Source organism: Rhinopithecus bieti, unplaced genomic scaffold, assembly GCF_001698545.2.
Source record: "Rhinopithecus bieti isolate Rb0 unplaced genomic scaffold, ASM169854v2 scaffold_11944, whole genome shotgun sequence".
Taxonomy (NCBI): Eukaryota; Metazoa; Chordata; class Mammalia; order Primates; family Cercopithecidae; genus Rhinopithecus; species Rhinopithecus bieti.
In genome coordinates, this window is record NW_016807378.1 from 1,294,161 (window position 1) to 1,313,394 (window position 19,234).

The following is a 19,234-nucleotide window of genomic DNA, read 5'->3' on the forward strand; positions in this document are numbered from 1 at the left end:
AAAAAAAAAAAAAAAAAAAGAATGAGTTGGGAAGTGTTCCCTCCTCTTCTATTTTTTGGAAGAGTTTGTGAAGAATTAGTCTTTTTATTTTGTTTTATTTTTTAACAATCCTTTAAAATGCAAAAAACAGAAAGCTATTAAATTGCACACTTTAAAAGGGTAAATTTTATGGTATGTAAAAGGATTGAGAAGAGCCTACAATCCCTGAAAATGCTTATCTATTTTTGGTTTAACTTTTTTCTTAGGGTACAACACTTTAGAGTTTATCAAGTTAACCATACCATGGCAAGCCTTCAACTCTAGTCTCTGTCTTCCTAGTCCCATGAAGCTACTAATAAAATTGCTCATCCTATTAGTCATTGGTCTCTGTGGAACTGGAATATACTCTTTTGATAGCCCCAAACCCCAGGCTCACTTTCTTGGAGTTCTATCTTCCAACAGATCTTGTATGGGTGATTCACAGGATCTTTTTAGTTCTTCAATGGCTTCAAGTAGATTAAAAAAATAATAATAATTCGTCCACATTTTCTAATTGCCCTCAGGGGAAATGTTGGTCTGAATTACTTAGTTAACTACTACTGGTAGTTTGAGTCATCAATTTTTAAGGTTATAAAACACCTATAATTTCATCAACAACATTTCTTGTTTGAGGATATAAAATATTTCAGAATGATATAATTAACCACACTTTAAAACAACTCCTCTTTATGCCATAAAAAATTTATACCTTTTGGGTTTAGATTGTGCAGTACAAATTTCAATGTTAATACAAATAATTTCACTATTTATAAACAACAGATAAAACATAAGAAGACTACATTCATTTGTACAGGACATTTGTATTCTTTGAATTACTTTCATCATCTATTATTTATAATTTGTTCTAAATAAATCCTGTGTGAAGTGGGTAAAAAATAATAATCTTCACTTTAAAGATGGATAAACTGAAGTTAAACTCATTCATTTTCCCATTCTAAACACCACTGTAAGAAATTTATCTTAAACTCAAATACATATGACTTTTATAATCTCACCTGATTTTCCACTGCAGCAATCTGTACTGTCTGATTCAGATGTTGAAACATATTTCAGTATTTGATGTCCACAGCTTATAGAATAAAATAAATAAATATATACGGTAAATGAGGTAAAAGTTTTTTACCTGAACACAATTAGAAAATGTTTAATTTTTAACCAAGATCCCAACTGCAACACATCCTAATATTCCAATCTCTCTATAAAGTTAAAAGGCTTTAACCTAGAAAGTATCTGTGTGTCCTTGAAGGAAACAAAATATTTTTGAAAAGTCAACACTGGATCTGAGGTAAACCCCTACTATTAGTAAAGCAGAAATAATATCAAACACCATATGAACTGGGTACCATCAATAGGTACTAAAGCAGTGTATACTAAAATAATTTGATATTTATTAAGATCTTAGGATGGGTAGAATATCATTACATTTTACCTCAGATGGAGACCATTTAATTTAAAAAATTAATAACCACTAAAATGAGAAGATATTTATTTAGAATAAAAACTAGTAGATAAATAAGGAAAAGAATATAGGCTGAATCCATCATCTAGTTATAACAAAGAACTAGAAAACTGGTAATACTTTATTAAAATACAGTAAAGTCCTCAATATCATCGATAAGTTTTTGAAAACTGACATTTTAAGTGAAACAACTTATAGCACATCTTCAAATAATGTCATTTCATTATAACACCGAAAAAAATATGGTCATTTAGCTTAAAGCTGGAGTTTCCAAGAACCTATCCAAAATGTTTGAGGACAACTGTAATCAACACTTTGAAAAAGAAATAATAAACAGTTGGGAAACTTACTTGTTACACAGATTGCTATCAGAATTTCTAAGTTGCTGATAAAAATCTGGTGTATTCGGTGCATTGCCCAGAGATCTCTGTAAAATAATGCTTGGCTTATTAAGAAAACCAGCAGTATCAGGAAATTCTATGGGTGATCGATTAGTTAGAGAGCCAGCAGCCACTGGTCCATGGTTGGGAGAATTCACAGGACTCAGACTGGACAAAACACCTTAAAAAATTAAAAGAAAGTAGATAAATAAGAATGTATTTATGTGTATATGTTTATTAAATATATTTGTGTCTTTAAGGATTTTTTCCTTATTTAAAAAAGCAAATTATTTACAATTAAATGATAAATTCCTACACGGGGCCTCGATATTCTAGAAACTTAAGCAATATTTGCCATATTTGTCATGATCAGTGGCTGTTGGGTAAACACCCCTTGTTGGGTAAATATCTACATTTATAATAGGTAAATGTGAACAGTATGACTAAAACATACATACTGTATGGCAGAAATTTTCCTAATTCCTATTGGTCTTTAACTTTCACCTATGTGTCCCTATCAGACTGATTATCCACATGAGCAAAGCATCTCTACCAAATTTTATTGAATTATTTTCAATTTGATAAAATTAAGTTTTATTTAAATTCCTTTTTGTGTGTGAGATGGGGTCTCATTCCATTGCCCAGGCTGGAGTGCAGTGGCATAATCATGGCTCACTGCAGACTCAACCTCCTGGGTTCAATTGATCCTCTGGTCCTGGAGACTACAGGCACAAGCCACTGTACCCTGCTAATTTTTGTATTTTTTTGTAGAGACAGGGTTTCACGATGTTGCCCAGGCTGGTCTCAAACTCCTGGGCTCAAGTGATCCTCTTGCCTCAGCCTCCCAAAATGCTGGGATTACAGGCTTAAGCCACTGCGTCTGGCCAAAGAACTAAAATTCTTAATAGCATTAAGCAAGTTGAGAATAACATCATATGCTAACGCAATGTCAGATCGCTTTAAAAATTACATGAAAATATTTCCAGCTGATTCATTCATTCAACAAATATGTAGAGCTTACTATATGCTGGAAAATACACTGGGTTTCAGAATGGAGAAAAAGATGCCATCCCTGAGACTCAATGAAGCTAGCACATAGTGAAGGATACAAACAAGTGCTAAGTGCTTAATAAGGGAACAAAACAGAGTCTTCAGCAACACATAAGATGAGTCTATAATTCTGTCTATTTATTCCAGAAACCTTTGCTGAGTGCTTCAAACTAAAGCAGTGTGGATATATCTGGAAAGAGGCAGGCAGATTTATAACCTTATTTGAAAATAAAGACCCAAGTAAAGTCTCATTCAGAAAGGAAAACAAGTAACAGTCATTAAGGACCTACAATATTTTCAGGCATACTAGTAAACTTATAGATGTGTGCGATGGTGTCAACTTGGTTATGGTGCTCAGTTGTTTATTTAAACACTAGTATAGATGTTGTCATGAAGATATTTTTCAGAGTGATTAACATTTAAATCGATAAATTTTGAGTAAAGCAGATTAACTTCTATAACATGGGTGGACCTCATCCAATTACCTTAGAGCCTTACGAGAAAAGACTGAGGTCTCACAAAGAGGAAAAAATTTTGTCTGAGGTTCAAGACTGCAACATTAACCCCTGCTGCAATTTCCACCCTGCCAGATTGTCTGGAAAATTTCCTACTTGCCTGCCTTGCAAGCCCTCACAGTTGTGTGAGCTAATCCCTTAAAACAAACTTTCTCTCTCTCTTTCTCTGCATGTGTGTGTATATAAATATAATGCTCTTTATTTTTTGCCAATGTGATGGTAAATAAAAGAGCACTGTACCCTCACTTTTTAATTTCCTCATTACTAATAAGGTTAAGCACATTTCATGTTTATATGCCATTTGTATAGTTTTCTGCTGAAATGCTCGTTCAAGTCTTTTGCTAATTTTTCCAATGGCTTGTGGTGATGGACATACTCTAAGGTAGTCCCATTAACCCTTGCCCCCTGGTGTTCATGTCTTTGTGTAGAAAACATCTGTGACTGGCTTCTTACCAAAAGAAAGATGACAGGATGCCACCCCTATGATTATGTTTCATTATGGATTCCATCTTGCTAGAGACTCACTCTAGAGATTCTCCTTGCTAACTCCATGAAGTGAGCAGCCATAGTGAGGAAGACCATATGACAAAAAACTATGGGCAGCCTCTACAAACTGTGGGTGGCCTCCAGCCAACAGCTATCAAGAACCCAGAGCCATCAAGAATCCACAACCAACGGAAATGAATTCTGAGGACAACCTGAATGAGCCTGGCAGTCGATTCATTCTCAGTTGATTCTTCAGATGAGAACAAGGAAGAGCCAACATCCAGTTTCGAGACTTATGACGCCTTAAGAAGAGGACTCAGTTGTGTGTGGACTCTTGCACAAAAACTGCTACATTTGTTGTAATCTGATATGCAGCAACAGAAAATGAATAGTTGTCCATAATTCTTCCACTGACAAAGTTCTTTATACTGCTGAATTCTAGTTCCTTCTCAGATGTTATTACTATTTTCAATCCTTTTTATGACTTTTTTTTTTTTTTTTTGATGGAGTCTCACTCTATCGCCCAGGCCGGAGTGCTGTGGTAAACTCTCAGCTCACTGCAGCCTCCGTCTCCTGGGTTCAAGCAATTCTCTTGCCTCCCCCTCCCAAATAGCTGGGACTACAGGTGCCCGCCACTACACCAGGCTGGCTAATTTTTTTTTTTTTGAGACAGAGTCTCGCTCAGTTGCCCAGGCTAGAGTGCAGTGGCGAGATCTCAGCTCACTGTAAGCTCTGCCTCCCGGGTTCATGCCATTCTCCTGCCTCAACCTACCGAGTAGCTGGGACTACAGGCACCCGCCACCATGCCTGGCTAATTTTTTTGTATTTTTAGTAGAGATGGGGTCTCACCATGTTGACCAGGCTGGTTTCGAACTCCTGATCTCAAATGATCCACCAGCCTCGGCCTTCCAAAGTGCTGGGATTACAGGTGTGAGCCACTGCACCCGGCCTTTATATGACTTTTTAATAAAGAGGTTATTAATTTTCACGCAGTCAGATTTATTCATGTAATCCCATATGGTAAGTATTTTTATGTCTTGTTACGGAAATTTTCCCTAAAATCATGGAGTGTAGCAGCACTGCACATTTTTTATTAAATTTATCTCTAGGTAATTGATGGCTTTTGATGCTGAGGTAAATGGTGTTTTAAATTTCATTTTCAACCACTTTCTGATAGTATAGAGTAATACAATTAATTTTCTGTACAAATAAAATATTGCAAAATTTACTTAATTCTATTACTATATTTTTAGAGCCTTCTAGATATTCTATATATACAAAACAGTAATCTGCAAATAAAGAAAAGGGTTTATATCTTCCTTTCCAGTATTTATTCTGTTTCTTTATCTTGTCTTCATTCATTGTCTAGAAATTACAGGATAATGTTGGAGACAAGTGTTTACAGTGAACATCTTTATCTTGTTTCCAAAGTCAGGAGAAAAATGTTCAGTATTTCATTATGTATTATGTTTGAAAACATTTTGATAGATACTTTATCAGATTAAAATGTTCCCTCTATTCCCAATTTGCTTAAAATTTTTTATTGTAATTATCAAATTTATCAAATGAACATACATGAAAAGCTTTCTCTGTACCAATTAAGATGACCATATGATTATTCACTTTTATTCTATTAATGCAGTGAATTTTCAAAGGTTAAACAGACTTTATATTCCTGTAATAATACTTCCTAACATGGACACTACGGTATTAACATTTTAATATATTATTCAACTATATGTGTAACTTTTTGTTTAGGATTTTTGTATCTATATTCACAAGAGATGTTGGCTTCTAATTTTCTTGTAATATCCTTGTCAGGTTTTGATATTAGGGTTACGCTGGCCTCATAAAAATTTGGTGTTTCCTCTTTCCCTTTTCAGTGAAAGAGTTGTGTAAGATTGGCTGTGGTAAGCAGAATAACCACCCCCAAAGACATCCATATCCTAAACCACAGAACTTGTAAGTTAGACTGCACGGCAAAGGGATATTTAAATTGCAAATGGACTTAAGGTTGCTGATCAGTTAACCGCGAGATGGGGAGATTATCCTGGATTATCTAGTTGCGCTCAATGTAATGACAAGGGTTCTTGTCATTATAAGAGTCACACACGCCTAAGTCCTATGCCTAAGTAAAAGAGAGAGGCAGACATAAAAAAGCCAGAGAGATGGCAGCATCAGGATTCAGACTGACATTGCTGGCAATGAAGATGGAGTAATGGGGTCATGGGCCAGGAATGCAGGCAGGCAAGCTCTAGGAAGGCCTCTGGAAACTGGAAAATGCAAAGAAAATGGATTATCCCCTAAAGCCTCCAGAAGATACACAGCCCTGCTGACACTTTGCTTTGGGCCCAATGAGATCAATTTCAAACGTCGACCTCCAGAATTTTAAGAATAAATTTGTGTTATTTAAGTCACTAAGCATATGGTAATTTGATACAGTAATGTCTTAGTCCATTTGGATTGCTATAACAGAATACCATACACTAGATATTTTATAAATAAGAGAAATTTATTTCTCACAGTTCTGGAGGCTGGAAAGTGCAAGATCAAGTCACTGGCAGATATGGTGTCTGATCACGGCCCACTTCCTGTTTCACTGATGGCCATGTCCTCACATGGTGGAAGGGATTAGAGAGCTCTTTGAGGTCTCTTTTATAAGGCACTCATCCAATTCACAAAGAGTTCACTCACATGACCTAATCACCTTCCAAAGGCTCCAGCTCCAAATACCATCACATTGAAGATTAGGTTTCAACATATGAATTGGGGTGTAAGTGAGGGGATATGAATATTCAGTTTACAGCAAGCAGCTATAGAAAACTAAGGCACTGGATATAATCTTTCATAACAACATTAAATATTGGGAAGAATTTACCAGTAAAGTCATTTGGACCTACAATTTTATTTGTAGGAAGGTTTCATTAAATATTGGGAAGAATTTACCAGTAAAGTCATTTGGACCTACAGTTTTATTTGTAGGAAGGTTTTTAACTACAGGTTGAATTTCATTAGAAGATATATGACTCTTCAGACTTTTATCATTTTCGTATCAGTGTCATGTTTTCTTCTTTCTTTTGGTTTACTTTGCTGTTAAACTTACAGCTTCTTAAAATGTAAGCTTAACTGATTTTAATTTTCTTTTGCTATAAATTTCCCAACAAAGCACTGCTTTAGCTTCTTCCCACATTTTAATAAGTTCTATTTTCATTATTATTCAGCTCAAAATAATTTCTAATTTTCATTGTTTTTTCTTAACTCATAGGTTATTTATAATTTGAGGATTTTCTGCAGATCTATTGATAGATGTTTTTAAATCTAATTACACTGTGGTGACAGAACATGCTTATGTGGTTTTTAAACAGCTTTTTAAGGTATCATTCACATACCATAAAATTTACTATTTTAAATTGTACAATTCAGGGAATTTTAGAAATCCACAGAGTTGTGCAACTATCACCACTATCTAATTCTGGAATATTTCCATAAACTCAAAAAGAAACCCTATACCCATTAGCAGTCATTCCCTATTCCTGTCCCTCCTACCCATAGTCACAGGTGACCACCATCTTAGTTCATTCAAGCTGCTATAAAAAATACTTTAGTCTGGGTAATTTGTAAACAACAGAAATTGGCTGTTCACAGTTCTGGAGGCTGGGAAGACCAAGACCAAGGTGCCAGCAGACTTGATGTCTGGTGAGGGCTCAGTTTCTGCCTCACAGATGGTAATTTTTTCACTGTATCCTCACATGGCTGACAGGATAGCTAGCTCCCGCAGGCCTCATTTATAAGGGCACTAATCTCATTCACAAAGGCTCCAACCTCATGACCTAGTCATCTAGAAAAGGCTCCATCTCTTAATATTGTTTCATTGGGGATTAGGTTTCAACATGTGAATTTTGGAGGTACACAAACATTAAAACCATAGCAACCACTAATATACTTTCTATATCTATATATCTGTCCATTTTAGACATTTTATATGAGTAGATTTGTACAATCTGTAGTCTTTTGTAACTGCCTTATTTAACTTAGTATAATGTTTTCAAGGTTCATTCACGGTATACCACGTAGTACTACTCCATTTTATTTTTGTGACAAAAAATATTCTACTGTATGGTTAAGTCACGTTTTGTTTAACCATTTATTGATAGCCATTTAGGTTGTTTCTAATTTTGGCTATTATGAATAATGCTGCTATACACATTTACGTACAAGTTTTTGTGTGGACCTACGGTTTCACTTCTCTTGGATATGTATCAAGGAGTAGAATTTCTGGGTCATATGGTAACTTGTTTAAAATTTGAGAAACTGCCAAATTGTCTTCCAAAGTGGCTATATAGTTTTACTTTCCCATCAGCAATGTATTGTATAGTGTTCTAACTTCTGAATATTTTTTACTCAAACATGTTACTGTCTGTCTTTATAATTATAGACATCCTAGTGGGTGTAAAATGGTAGCTCCCTGTGGTTTTGATTTGTATTTTCCAAAATATTAATGATCCTGAGCATCTTTTCATATGGTTATGGGACACTTGTATATGTTCTTTGGAGAAACATTTATTCAGACCTTCTATTTTCTTTCCTTTCTTTTATTTTTATTTATACTTTTTTTTGAGACAGGATCTGGCTCTATCACCCAGGCTGGAGTGCTGCAGTATCAGCACAGCTCACTGCAGCCTCTACCTCCTGGGATCAAGTGATCCGCCTAACTCAGCCTCCTGAGCAGCTGGTGCCACCACAAGTCACATCACTATGCCCAACTAATTTATTATTATTATTATTCTTGTAGAGAAAGGGTCTTGCTAGGTTGCCCAGACCAACGTTTTAATCAGGCCATTTTTTTTTTCTTATTGAGTTGTCAAGAGTTATTTACATATTCTGGATACAAGCCTGTTGTCAAATATGATTTGCCAACATTTTCTCTTATCCTATGTCTTTTCACTTTATTGATGGTGCCTGTTAAAGTACAAATGTTTTCAATTTTGATGAATTCTGATGTATCAATATTTTTCACTTATGGACCATGCATTTGGTATCACATTTAAGAATGCCTTACTCGAAACCCAAAGTCACAATATTTTCTCTGATGTTTTCTTCTATAAGTTTTATGGTTTTAACTTTTATTCCTCATGGAATCCTTTTTATTTTATTTGGCTTCCAGTTCATTTTCTAGTACAAAGGGTATAATGGAAGCTTTTTTCATAATGTGTGCTTTTATTTTTGCTTCTTTTTATTGTACATATTTAAGGCATAGAATACGTTTTGATATACACAAACATAGTGAAATGGTTACTACAGTCAAGCAAATTAACATATCCATCATCTCACAGACACCTTTTGTGTATGTATGTGTGGTAAGAGCACCTAAAAATCTATTCTCTTAGCAAAATTTCCAGTATACAATGTATTATTATTGACTATAGTTTTCATGCTGTACTTTAGACCTCTAGACTTCTTCATCCTATATATCTACAACTTTGTAGCCTTTGACTTCTATTTCCCCATTTCCACTACCCCATCAAGCCCCGGTAACCACCATTTTACTCTTTTTCTATGAATCTGACTTTTTTTTGTAGATTCCATATATAAGTGAGACACCAAGTAGTATTTTTCTTTCTGTGTCTGACTTATTTCAGTTAGCATAATGTTCTCCATGTTCATCCATGTTGTCACAAATGGCAGGATCTCCTTCCTTGATAAAGCTAAATAATATTCCATTTTATATATATATATATTATTTGCTCCACTCATCCATCGATTAACAGTTAGGTTGTTTCCAAACCTTGGCTACTGTGAATGAACATGGGAAAGCAGATATCTCTACAAGGTATTGATTTCATTTCCTTTGGGTATATACCCAGAAGAGAAATTGCTGGGTCATATGTCAGTTCTATCTAATTTTTTGAGAAATCTCTGTACTGTATTCTATAATGGCTACACCGATTTACATTCCCTGTGTACAAAAGGTTCCCTTTTCTCCACATTCTTGCTGATACTTGTTCTCTCTTACGGCTTTAATGTTTACATTTGAGTCTATGATGCATTTCAAGTTAATTTTTCAGTATGGTGAGAGGTAGGATTCTAAATCAATTATTTTGCATGTTCATAACCATTTTTCCCAGCACCATTTATTGAAAATACGATTCATTCCTCAATGAATTATCTTGGTATCCTTGTTGAAAATCACTTGACCATATATGTCAAGGTTTATTTCTAAAACCTGAATTCTATTTCATTGAATAGAAATATCTCTATGCCAGTACCATACTATCTAAATTACTGTAGCCTGGTAGTAAGTTTTAAAATTTGAAAGTGGGATTCCTCATACTTTTTCTTCTTTTTTATTAAAGAACTGTTTTGGCTATTCTGGGACTCTTGCGTTTCTATATGAATTTTAGCATCAGACTGTCAATTTTGGCAAAGCTGAAATTTTGATAAGGATTGTATCGAATCTAGTGTAATTTAAAGAATATTGCCATTTAAAAATATTAAGTTTTCTGATCCTTAAATGTGGAATGTCTTCCAATATATTTAGGTCTTCTTTAATTTCAACAATATTTTATAGTTTTCATTGTCAAAGTGTTATACTATTTTGTTAAATTTATTTCAAAGATTTTTTAATGCTAACTGTAAATGGAAATCTTTTTGTAACTTGAGTTTTGGATTCCTTAATTTTAGCATATAGAAATAAACTGATTTTTGTATATCCTGCCACATTGATAAACTTATTTATTGATGATAATAGGTTTTAGTGAATTTCTTAGGATTTTATATATATAAGCTCATGCCATCTGCAAACACAGTTTTACTTTTTCCTTTTATTCCTTCTTACCTAATTGCCCTGGCTAGAACCACTAATCCAATATTGAGGTAAAAGTAGCCTTACTCTATAATTATTAAAACCATGTCACAATTTTGTTTTATACTAAGTCCAAACTCTAATCCATTTCAGGGATAATTTCTGTTGGTTACGTTTTCCTTGGGTATATGTCAAAAATTTCTTGTATCTTTGCATGTTTCATATATTTTTGTTAAAAATTGTACATTTTACATAAAGTACTGTAACAGCTTTCATATCAGATCCCTCCAACACCAAAGGTCTATTATGTTGCTGGTTTTGTGTTTGTTTTCTTCTTTCTGATTAGTTTCGTGACTTACCTGAATTAATTGTGTAGATTCTGTTTCTCCTGCAATGTGTAGTTACTTAGATCTCTGTTAGCTTTTTCTGTTAAGCTTTTGATTGTATTTTTAAGCATTGTTTCCTGGAAGTCAGGGGATCAGCATAATTTGGACATCAACCAATGAGCAGTCAGAAGATTTTTTTTTTTTTTTTTGAGACAAAGTCTCACTCTGTCGCCCAGGCTCAAGTGCAGTGGCACAATCTCGGCTCACCGTAATCTCTGTCTCCCAGGTTCAAGTGATTCTCATGCCTCAACCTCCCAAGTAGTTGGGATTACAGGCGCCCACCACCACGTCTGGCTAATTTTTGTATTTTTTAGTTTTGTATTTTGTAGAGATGGGGTTTCACCATGTTGGCCAGGCTGGTCTCGAACTCCTGACCTCAGGTGATCCACCCACCTGAGCCTTCCAAAGTGCTGGGATTACAAGTGTGAGTCACAGTGCCCAGCCTAATCTTTGTCTTTTAATTAGAGTGTAAAAGTCCAATTTTTTGTTGAAAACTTGACATTTCAGATAATATACTGACAACTCTGGTCAGCTCCCTTCCTCTGCCCCAAAGGTGTATATTTAATGTAATAAAGTATGCTTAATCCATCATGTTGCTATTTACTTTTTATGTGTTTCTTCTGTTTTGCTTCTGTTTTGCTTTTCTTTTCTCAGATTCTTATTCAAGTTTTTTTTAATCATGCCATTTTATCTCCTTATAAGCTTTTTAGTTACATCTTTTCCTATTGGTCTCTTAATTGGCCCCCTGGATATTACAATGTTCATCTTTGATTATTAGTTTATCTTAAATTAGAACTTTTTACTGTTTTTCAAGCATTGCTAGTACCTTACGACGAATTTAAGTCCATTTACCCCTTGACTACCCTTTATGCTATTGTTGTCATATATTGACTTCTAAGTATTTCATCAATGCTAAAAGAAAGTTATTATTGTGTTTACCCATCAATTTTTTTATTATTATTATACTTTAAGTTCTAGGGTACATGTGCACAATGTGCAGGTTTGCTACATAGGTATACACATGCCATGGTGGTTTGCTGCATACATCAGCTTGTCACACACATTAGGTATTTCTCCTAACGATCCCTCCCCCAGACCCCCACCCTTGGACTGGCCCCAGTGTGTGATGTTCCCCACCCTGTGTCCATGTGTTCTCACTGTTCAACTCCCACTTATGAGTGAGAACGTGTGGTGTTTGGTTTTCTGTTCTTGTGATGGTTTGCTGAGAATGATGGTTTCCAGCTTCATCCACGTCCCTGTGTAAAGGACATGAAACTCATCCTTTTATGGCTGCATAGTATTCCTATGGTGTATATGTGCCACATTTTCTTTATCCAGTCTTTTATTGATGGATATGTGGGTTGGTTCCCAAGTCTTTCGCTATTTGTGAACAGTGCTGATAATAAACATATGTGTGCATGTGCTTTATAGTATGCATGTGTCTTTATAGTAGCATGATTATAATCCTTTGGGTATATACCCAGTAATGGGATTGCTGGCTGGGTCAAATGATATTTCTTGTTTCTAGATCCTTGAGGAACTGCCACACTGTCTTCCACAATGGGTTGAACTAATTTACACTCCCACCAACAATGTAAAAGCCTTCCTATTTCTCTACATCCTCTACAGCATCTGTTGTTTCCTGACTTTTTAGTGATCGCCATTCTAACTGGCGTGAGATGGTATCTCATTGTGGTTTTGATTTGCATTTCTCTGATGACCAGTGATAATGAGCATTTTTTCATATGTCTGTTGGCGGCATAACTGTCTTCTTTTGAGAAGTGTCTATTCATATCCTTTGCCCACTTTTTGACCCATCAATATCTTTTAATCCTCACCCACCTGTTTAGCCTTACCAGTGCTTTTGGTTTGTTCTTGCAGTGCCATGGTTCAGTCTGGATAATTTTCCTCCTGCCTAAGAAACTTGCTTTACTGAATCTTAGTAGCACAGGTCTGCCACCTACAAATTCTTTCAGCTTTTGTTTGTTTGAAAAAAATGTACGTTTTTCTACTTCTCATCTGATTTACTAAAAGATTTTTTCCAGATTTACTGAGGTATAATTGACAAAAACTGCATGTATTCAAGGTGTACAACATAATGACTTGATTTACATTTTTACTGTGAAATGATTACCACAATCAAGTTAATTAACATACCCATCACCATAGTTACTGTCACAGGAGAGTGAGGATACTAAAACAAATTTTATTCCAATTTAATTTTCAAGAATATTTCTTCATTGGATAAAGAATTTTATGTTGTCAAGTTTTATTCTTTCGACACTTTTTAAAATATGCCACTCCATTGTCTTTGGAGTTCACAGTTGCTGTTAACAAGTCACTGTCAGTATTATTGTTGTTCCTTGAAAAATAAAAACAACCTTGCTTGGTTGCTTTTGAAACGTTTTCTTTATAATTTAGAGGCTTGACTCATATATCCAGCTGTGATTTTCTTGTATTTATCCTGCTTGAGGCTCACTGTACTTTATGAATTTGTTGTTTGCTTTCTTTTATTAGTTTTGGGAAATTATTCCGTCCTTTTGTTTCTCTCCTTTCCTTCTGGAACTTCAGTCACACATATTTTAGAAATTCTATGTCCCATATGTCTCTTAAACTTTGTTCTGTTATTTATGTATTTTTCCTTCTCTGTGCTTCAGTTTGGAAATTTTCTATTCCTCTGTCTTCAAGTTCACTACTTTTGTATTCTGTTGTATCCAATCCATTCTTAAACCATTGAATAAGCTTTTAATTTAATCAAGTGCATTTCTCAGTTCTAGACTGTCCATTTCTTTTCTATGTGTTCTAGTTCTCTATTTGAAGTATCCATTCATTTTAGCCATTATTCCTTCCATTTCCTTTAAACATCATTGTTATTTTAAAGATTGTAAAATACAGCATCAATATCATATGTAGATCTTTTTCTAGTGACTGCTTTTCTTGATTATCAGTAACATTTTCCGACCTCTTCACATGCTTTGTAGTGTACTGTGTATAAAAGAATGTTGTAATTGTATATCTCAATCACAAAATTGTATCTATGTAATATCAGTCATAATGTACTTTAAAAGCAGAATATCAGTATTGCTTTGCTATTCCTACATTGTATTTGTTAACATATCTTTCATCCAAGAGTTTTTAATCATTCTATAATCTTTTAATTAAAAAAATTCCTATTATAATGTTTTTCCAGGATGAAGTCATGGTTTTTTTTATTCTAATACTAAAATTCTTTTCTCTATAATTACCATTCTACGAAAAAAAAATACTCTTTCTTGAAGATTTTCCCTTGTCCTGGGTCTGCAATCATTCAGGTTAGTTAAATAGTTATATATTTTATCCCTGAATCCCTACTGCTTAGCAAAGTACTTAGTGCAGAGTAGATGTTCTAAAACTGTTTACTGAAAGAATTAGCAAATGGTCAACTAGTAGCCAACCCAAACCGCTAAGTCATCTTAACTCACAACACATGAAATTGTATTCAAAATTAGCTGTAAATGTGTGATGAAAAGTGTTTACACTACCATAAACTTTGAGAACCCCCATATTTGAGTCATAAAGAATGATTTCTTACCAGCTCTTCTCAGACCTACATGGTGAGTCAGTGATACAGAAGATGACCTTTGCTTCGGGATAGTCAGTAGATTTGAATTAAAAGGCCCATTTAGATAGCATCCTTGACTAAAAGGGAAAAATAACAGGTTAAAATTTTTAAAAACTATGAAAAGTTTCATCTTTTTTCCTTATGGTCCTCAATTTAATTAGCAAATATATTCTCATAAATTCAGAGTTTGGGCCTCTAGTGCCTAAGGTCTAAAGCAGGAGACAGCAAACTTTTTCTGTAAAGAACCAGACGGTAAATACTTTGGCTATATGTTCTCTATTGTAACTACTCAACTCTGCCACTATAGCACAAAATCATCCATAAACTAAAATAAACAAATGGGTATGGTTTTGCTTCAATAAAATTTTACTTACAAAAAAACAGGTTATAGACCAGATTAGGTCCATAGGCTACAGACTGCCGATCCCTGGGCTAAAGCAGATTATCACAATTACTTTGAAGGTTTCTTGAAACATAGGCTGCTGGTCTCATTCCCAAGGTTTCTGATTCACTGTCTGGGGTGGGGCCATATAATCTGCACTTTTTTTTTTTTTTTTTTTTTGAGATGGAGTCTCGCTCTGTCGCCCGGGCTGGAGTGCAGTGGCCGGATCTCAGCTCACTGCAAGCTCCGCCTCCCGGGTTTACGCCATTCTCCTGCCTCAGCCTCCCGAGTAGCTGGGACTACAGGCGCCCGCCACCTCGCCTGGCTAGTTTTTTTGTATTTTTTAGTAGAGACGGGGTTTCACCGTGTTAGCCAGGATGGTCTCGATCTCCTGACCTCGTGATCCGCCCGTCTCGGCCTCCCAAAGTGCTGGGATTACAGGCTTGAGCCACCGCGCCTGGCCATAATCCGCACTTCTAACAAGTTCTTATATGATGGAGTTTCTGATCCAGTGACCTCACTCAGAATTACTGGACTAAAGTACAGTTTTTCATTTTTTTCTGTTCCCTATCCTCACAGATGTTGACAACTTTTATTAGTGTAGGCAAAAAACAAGCAGTAAGCAAATAATACCACCCAATGAACTCATCACCCAATGAACTCATCTCCCTGCCAATGCTCTGTCATTCTTCATATTTTCATTGTGTGAAAATAAGTAATTCAAAACCAAACTTTTGGAACTTTTATTTTGAGACTTAAAGGAATGTGATTTTGGGACCTCAGTCATTAACAGGCAGCTGTAACCTAGGCAGATACAACCTTGATTTCCCTGATTACAGATTAGCCTTTTTTCCCCCCTAACTTACATTGCTTTGCTAAATGCTACAAAAAAACTAAAGGATGTCAGAGAAGACTCCTTCCCTCTTTACTGTTGATCTTCATTACAGATTAACTTCCCTTTTTCTTCTCTTACACAAAGACACGTTTTCTAAGATGGAATGTTAAGTATATTCTTTAAAATTGGAAAAAGAAAACAAACAAGCTGTAACTAATCAAACTGCTGTAATTCAGAAGCCAACTTTGTGTGGAATATGTTATTCTGCTAAATATCTTTGTTTTCTGCCTATACAAATACGATCCTAACCTTTAAACTTTGAAGCACTGACCCTATTTCCTTGGAGTCTGTGTTTCCTGGATAGGCATCCTCAGCTTGTGTTTGAATACTCTTTTAAGCTGGATTCTTATTCTTTTGATTATTTCATACTGGCAATTGCCTACATGTGGAGTGGCAAAGACTGGGAAAGAAGAGTAACAGTACCACCCAGGGCAACATTCAAATAGAAAAATCTGTGTGTTCCCGGGCAAGACGGCCGAATAGAAAGAGCTCCAGTCTGCAGCTCTCAGCAAGATCGACGCAGAAGCCGGGTGATTTCTGCATTTCCAACTGAGGTACCCGGTTCATCTCACTGGGACTGGTTGGACAGCGGGTGCAGCCCAAAGAGGGTGAGCCAAAGCAGGGTGGGGCATCACCTCACCCAGGAAGGGCAAGAGGTTGGGGAATTTTCTCCCCTATCCAAGGGAAGCTGTGAGGGACTGTGCCGTGAAGAACAGTGCATTCCAGCCCAGATACTACGCTTTTCCCACAGTCTTCGCAATTCACAGACCAAGAGATTCCCTCCGGTGCCTACCCCACCAGGGCCCTGGGTTTCAAGTGAAAAATTGGGCAGCCATTTGGGCAGACACCAAACTAGCTGCAAGAGTTTTTATTGTTGTTGTATTGTTTTTTCCATACCACAGGAGCACCTGGAATGCCAGCAAGACAGAACCCTACACTTCCTGGGAAAGGGGGCTGAAGCCAGGGGGTCAAGTGGTCTGGCTCTGCAGGTCTCACCCCTACAGAGCCCAGCAAACTAAGATCCACTGCCTTGAAATTCTCACTGCCAGCACAGCAGCTGTCTGAGATCCACCTGGGATGCTCAAGCTTGGTGTGGGGAGGGGCATCTGTCATTGCTGAGGCTTTAGTAGGCGTTTTACCCTCACAGTGTAAACGAAGTCACCCAAAAGTTTGAAATGGGCAGACCCCACTGCAGCTCAGCAAGGCCACTGAGGCCAGACTGCCAGATTTCTCCTCTCTAGGCAGGACATCTCTGAAAAAAAGGCAGCAGCCCCAGTCAGGGACTTATGGATAAAACCCCAATCTCCCTGGGACAGAGCACCTGGGGGAAGGGATGGCTGTGGGTGCAGCTTCAGCAGACTTAACTATCCCTGCCTAATGGCTCTGAAGAGAGTAGCGGACCTCCCAACACAGCATTCGAGCTCTGCTAAGGGTCAGACTGCCTCTTCAAGTGGGTCCCTGACCCCCATGTATCCTGACTGGGAGACACTTCCCAGCAGGGGCCGACAGACATCCCACACAGGAGAGCTTTTGCTGGCATCGGGCAGGTGCCCCTCTGGGACAAAGCTTCCAGAAAAAAGAACAGGCAGTAATGATTGCTGTTCTGCAGCCTCTCCTGGTGACACCCAGGCAAACAGCGTCTGGAATGGACCTCTCGTAAACTGCAGCAGACCAGAAGCAAAGGGGCCTGACTGTTGGAAGGAAAACGAACAACAGAAGAATAGCATGTCCACTCAAAGACCCCATCCGAAGGTCACAAACATCAAAGACCAAAGGTAGATAAACCCACAAAGATGGGGAGAAATCAGCACCAAAAGGCTGAAAATTCTGAAAAACACAATGCCTCTTCTCCTCCAAATAATCACAACTCCTCACCAGCAGGGGAACAAAACCGGATGGAGAATGAGTTTGACAAACTGACAGAAGTAGGCTTCAGAAGGTGGGTAATAACAAACTAATCTGAGCTAAAGGAGCATGTTCTAACCCAATGCAAGGAAGCTAAGAACCTTGAAAAAAGGTCAGACGAATTGCTAAATAGAATAACCAGTGTAGAGAAGATCAAGCAGAAGAAAGGATATCAGAGATTGAAGATCAACTTGATGAAATAAAGCAAGAATATTAGAGAAAAAAGAATAAAAAGGAACGAAGAAAGCCTCCAAGAAATATGGGACTATGTGAAAAGACTAGATCCACGTTTGATTGGTGTACCTGAAAGTGACAGGAGAAATGGAGTCAAGTTGAAAAATACTCTTCAGGATATTATCCAGAACTTCCCCAACCTAACAAGACAGGCCAACAATCAAATTCAGAAAATACAGAGAACACCACAACGATACTCCTTGAGAAGAGCAACCCCAAGACACATAATTGTTAGATTCACCAAGGTTGAAATGAAGGAAAAAATGTTAAGGGTAGCCAGAGAGAAAGCTTGGGTTACTCACAAAGGGAAGTCAGCAGAAACTCTACAAGCCAGAAGAGAATGGGGGCCAATATTCTTTTTTTTTTTTTTTGAGATGGAGTCTCTCTCTGTCACCTACAATGGAAAGCAGTGATGTGATCTCAGTTCACTGCAACCTCTGCCTCCCAGGTTCAAGCAATTCTCCTGCCTCAGCCTCCTGAGTAGCTGGGATTACAGGCGCACACCACCAAGACTGGCTAACTTTCGTATTTTTATTAGAGATGGGATTTCACCATGTTGGTCAGGCTGAACTCAAACTCCTGACCTCGTGATCCACCAAAAGAAAATAACTTTAACCCAGAATTACATATCCAGCCAAACTAAGCTTCATAAGTCAAGGAGAAATAAAATCCTTTACAGACAAGCAAATGCTGAGAGATTTTGTCACCACCAGGCCTGCCTTACAAGAGCTCCTGAAGGAAGCACTAAACATGGAAAGGAACAACCAGTACCAGCTACTGCAAAAACATACCAAATTGTAAAGACCATCGACACTATTAAGAAACTGCATCAACTAAAGGGCAAAACAACCAATTAGCATCATAATGACAGGATCAAATTCACACATACTAACCTTAAACATAAATGGGCTAAATGCCCCAATTAAAATACACAGACTGGCAAATTGGATAAGAGTCAAGACCCATCAGTGTGCTCTATTCAGGAGACCCATCTCACCTGTAAAGACACATCAGGCTCAAAATAAAGAGACGGAGGAATATTTACCAAGCAAATGGAAAGCAAAAAAAAAAAAAAAAAAAAAAAAAAAAAAAAAAAAAAA

General features: G+C 36.7%; 1 protein-coding gene across 1 annotated transcript in view; it reads right to left on the reverse strand.

Annotated features, from left to right (window-relative positions):
* Window positions 1-19,234, reverse strand: part of PDE3B (phosphodiesterase 3B) — a 102,823-nt gene that overhangs the window by 54,080 nt on the left and 29,509 nt on the right. The window contains exons 5-7 of the mRNA XM_017881535.1: window positions 14,689-14,795; window positions 1,849-2,059; window positions 1,035-1,108 (exon numbers count right to left, since the gene is read on the reverse strand). Of these exons, the coding sequence (XP_017737024.1) occupies window positions 1,035-1,108; window positions 1,849-2,059; window positions 14,689-14,795 (392 nt within the window). The remainder of the gene's footprint in view (window positions 1-1,034; window positions 1,109-1,848; window positions 2,060-14,688; window positions 14,796-19,234) is intronic.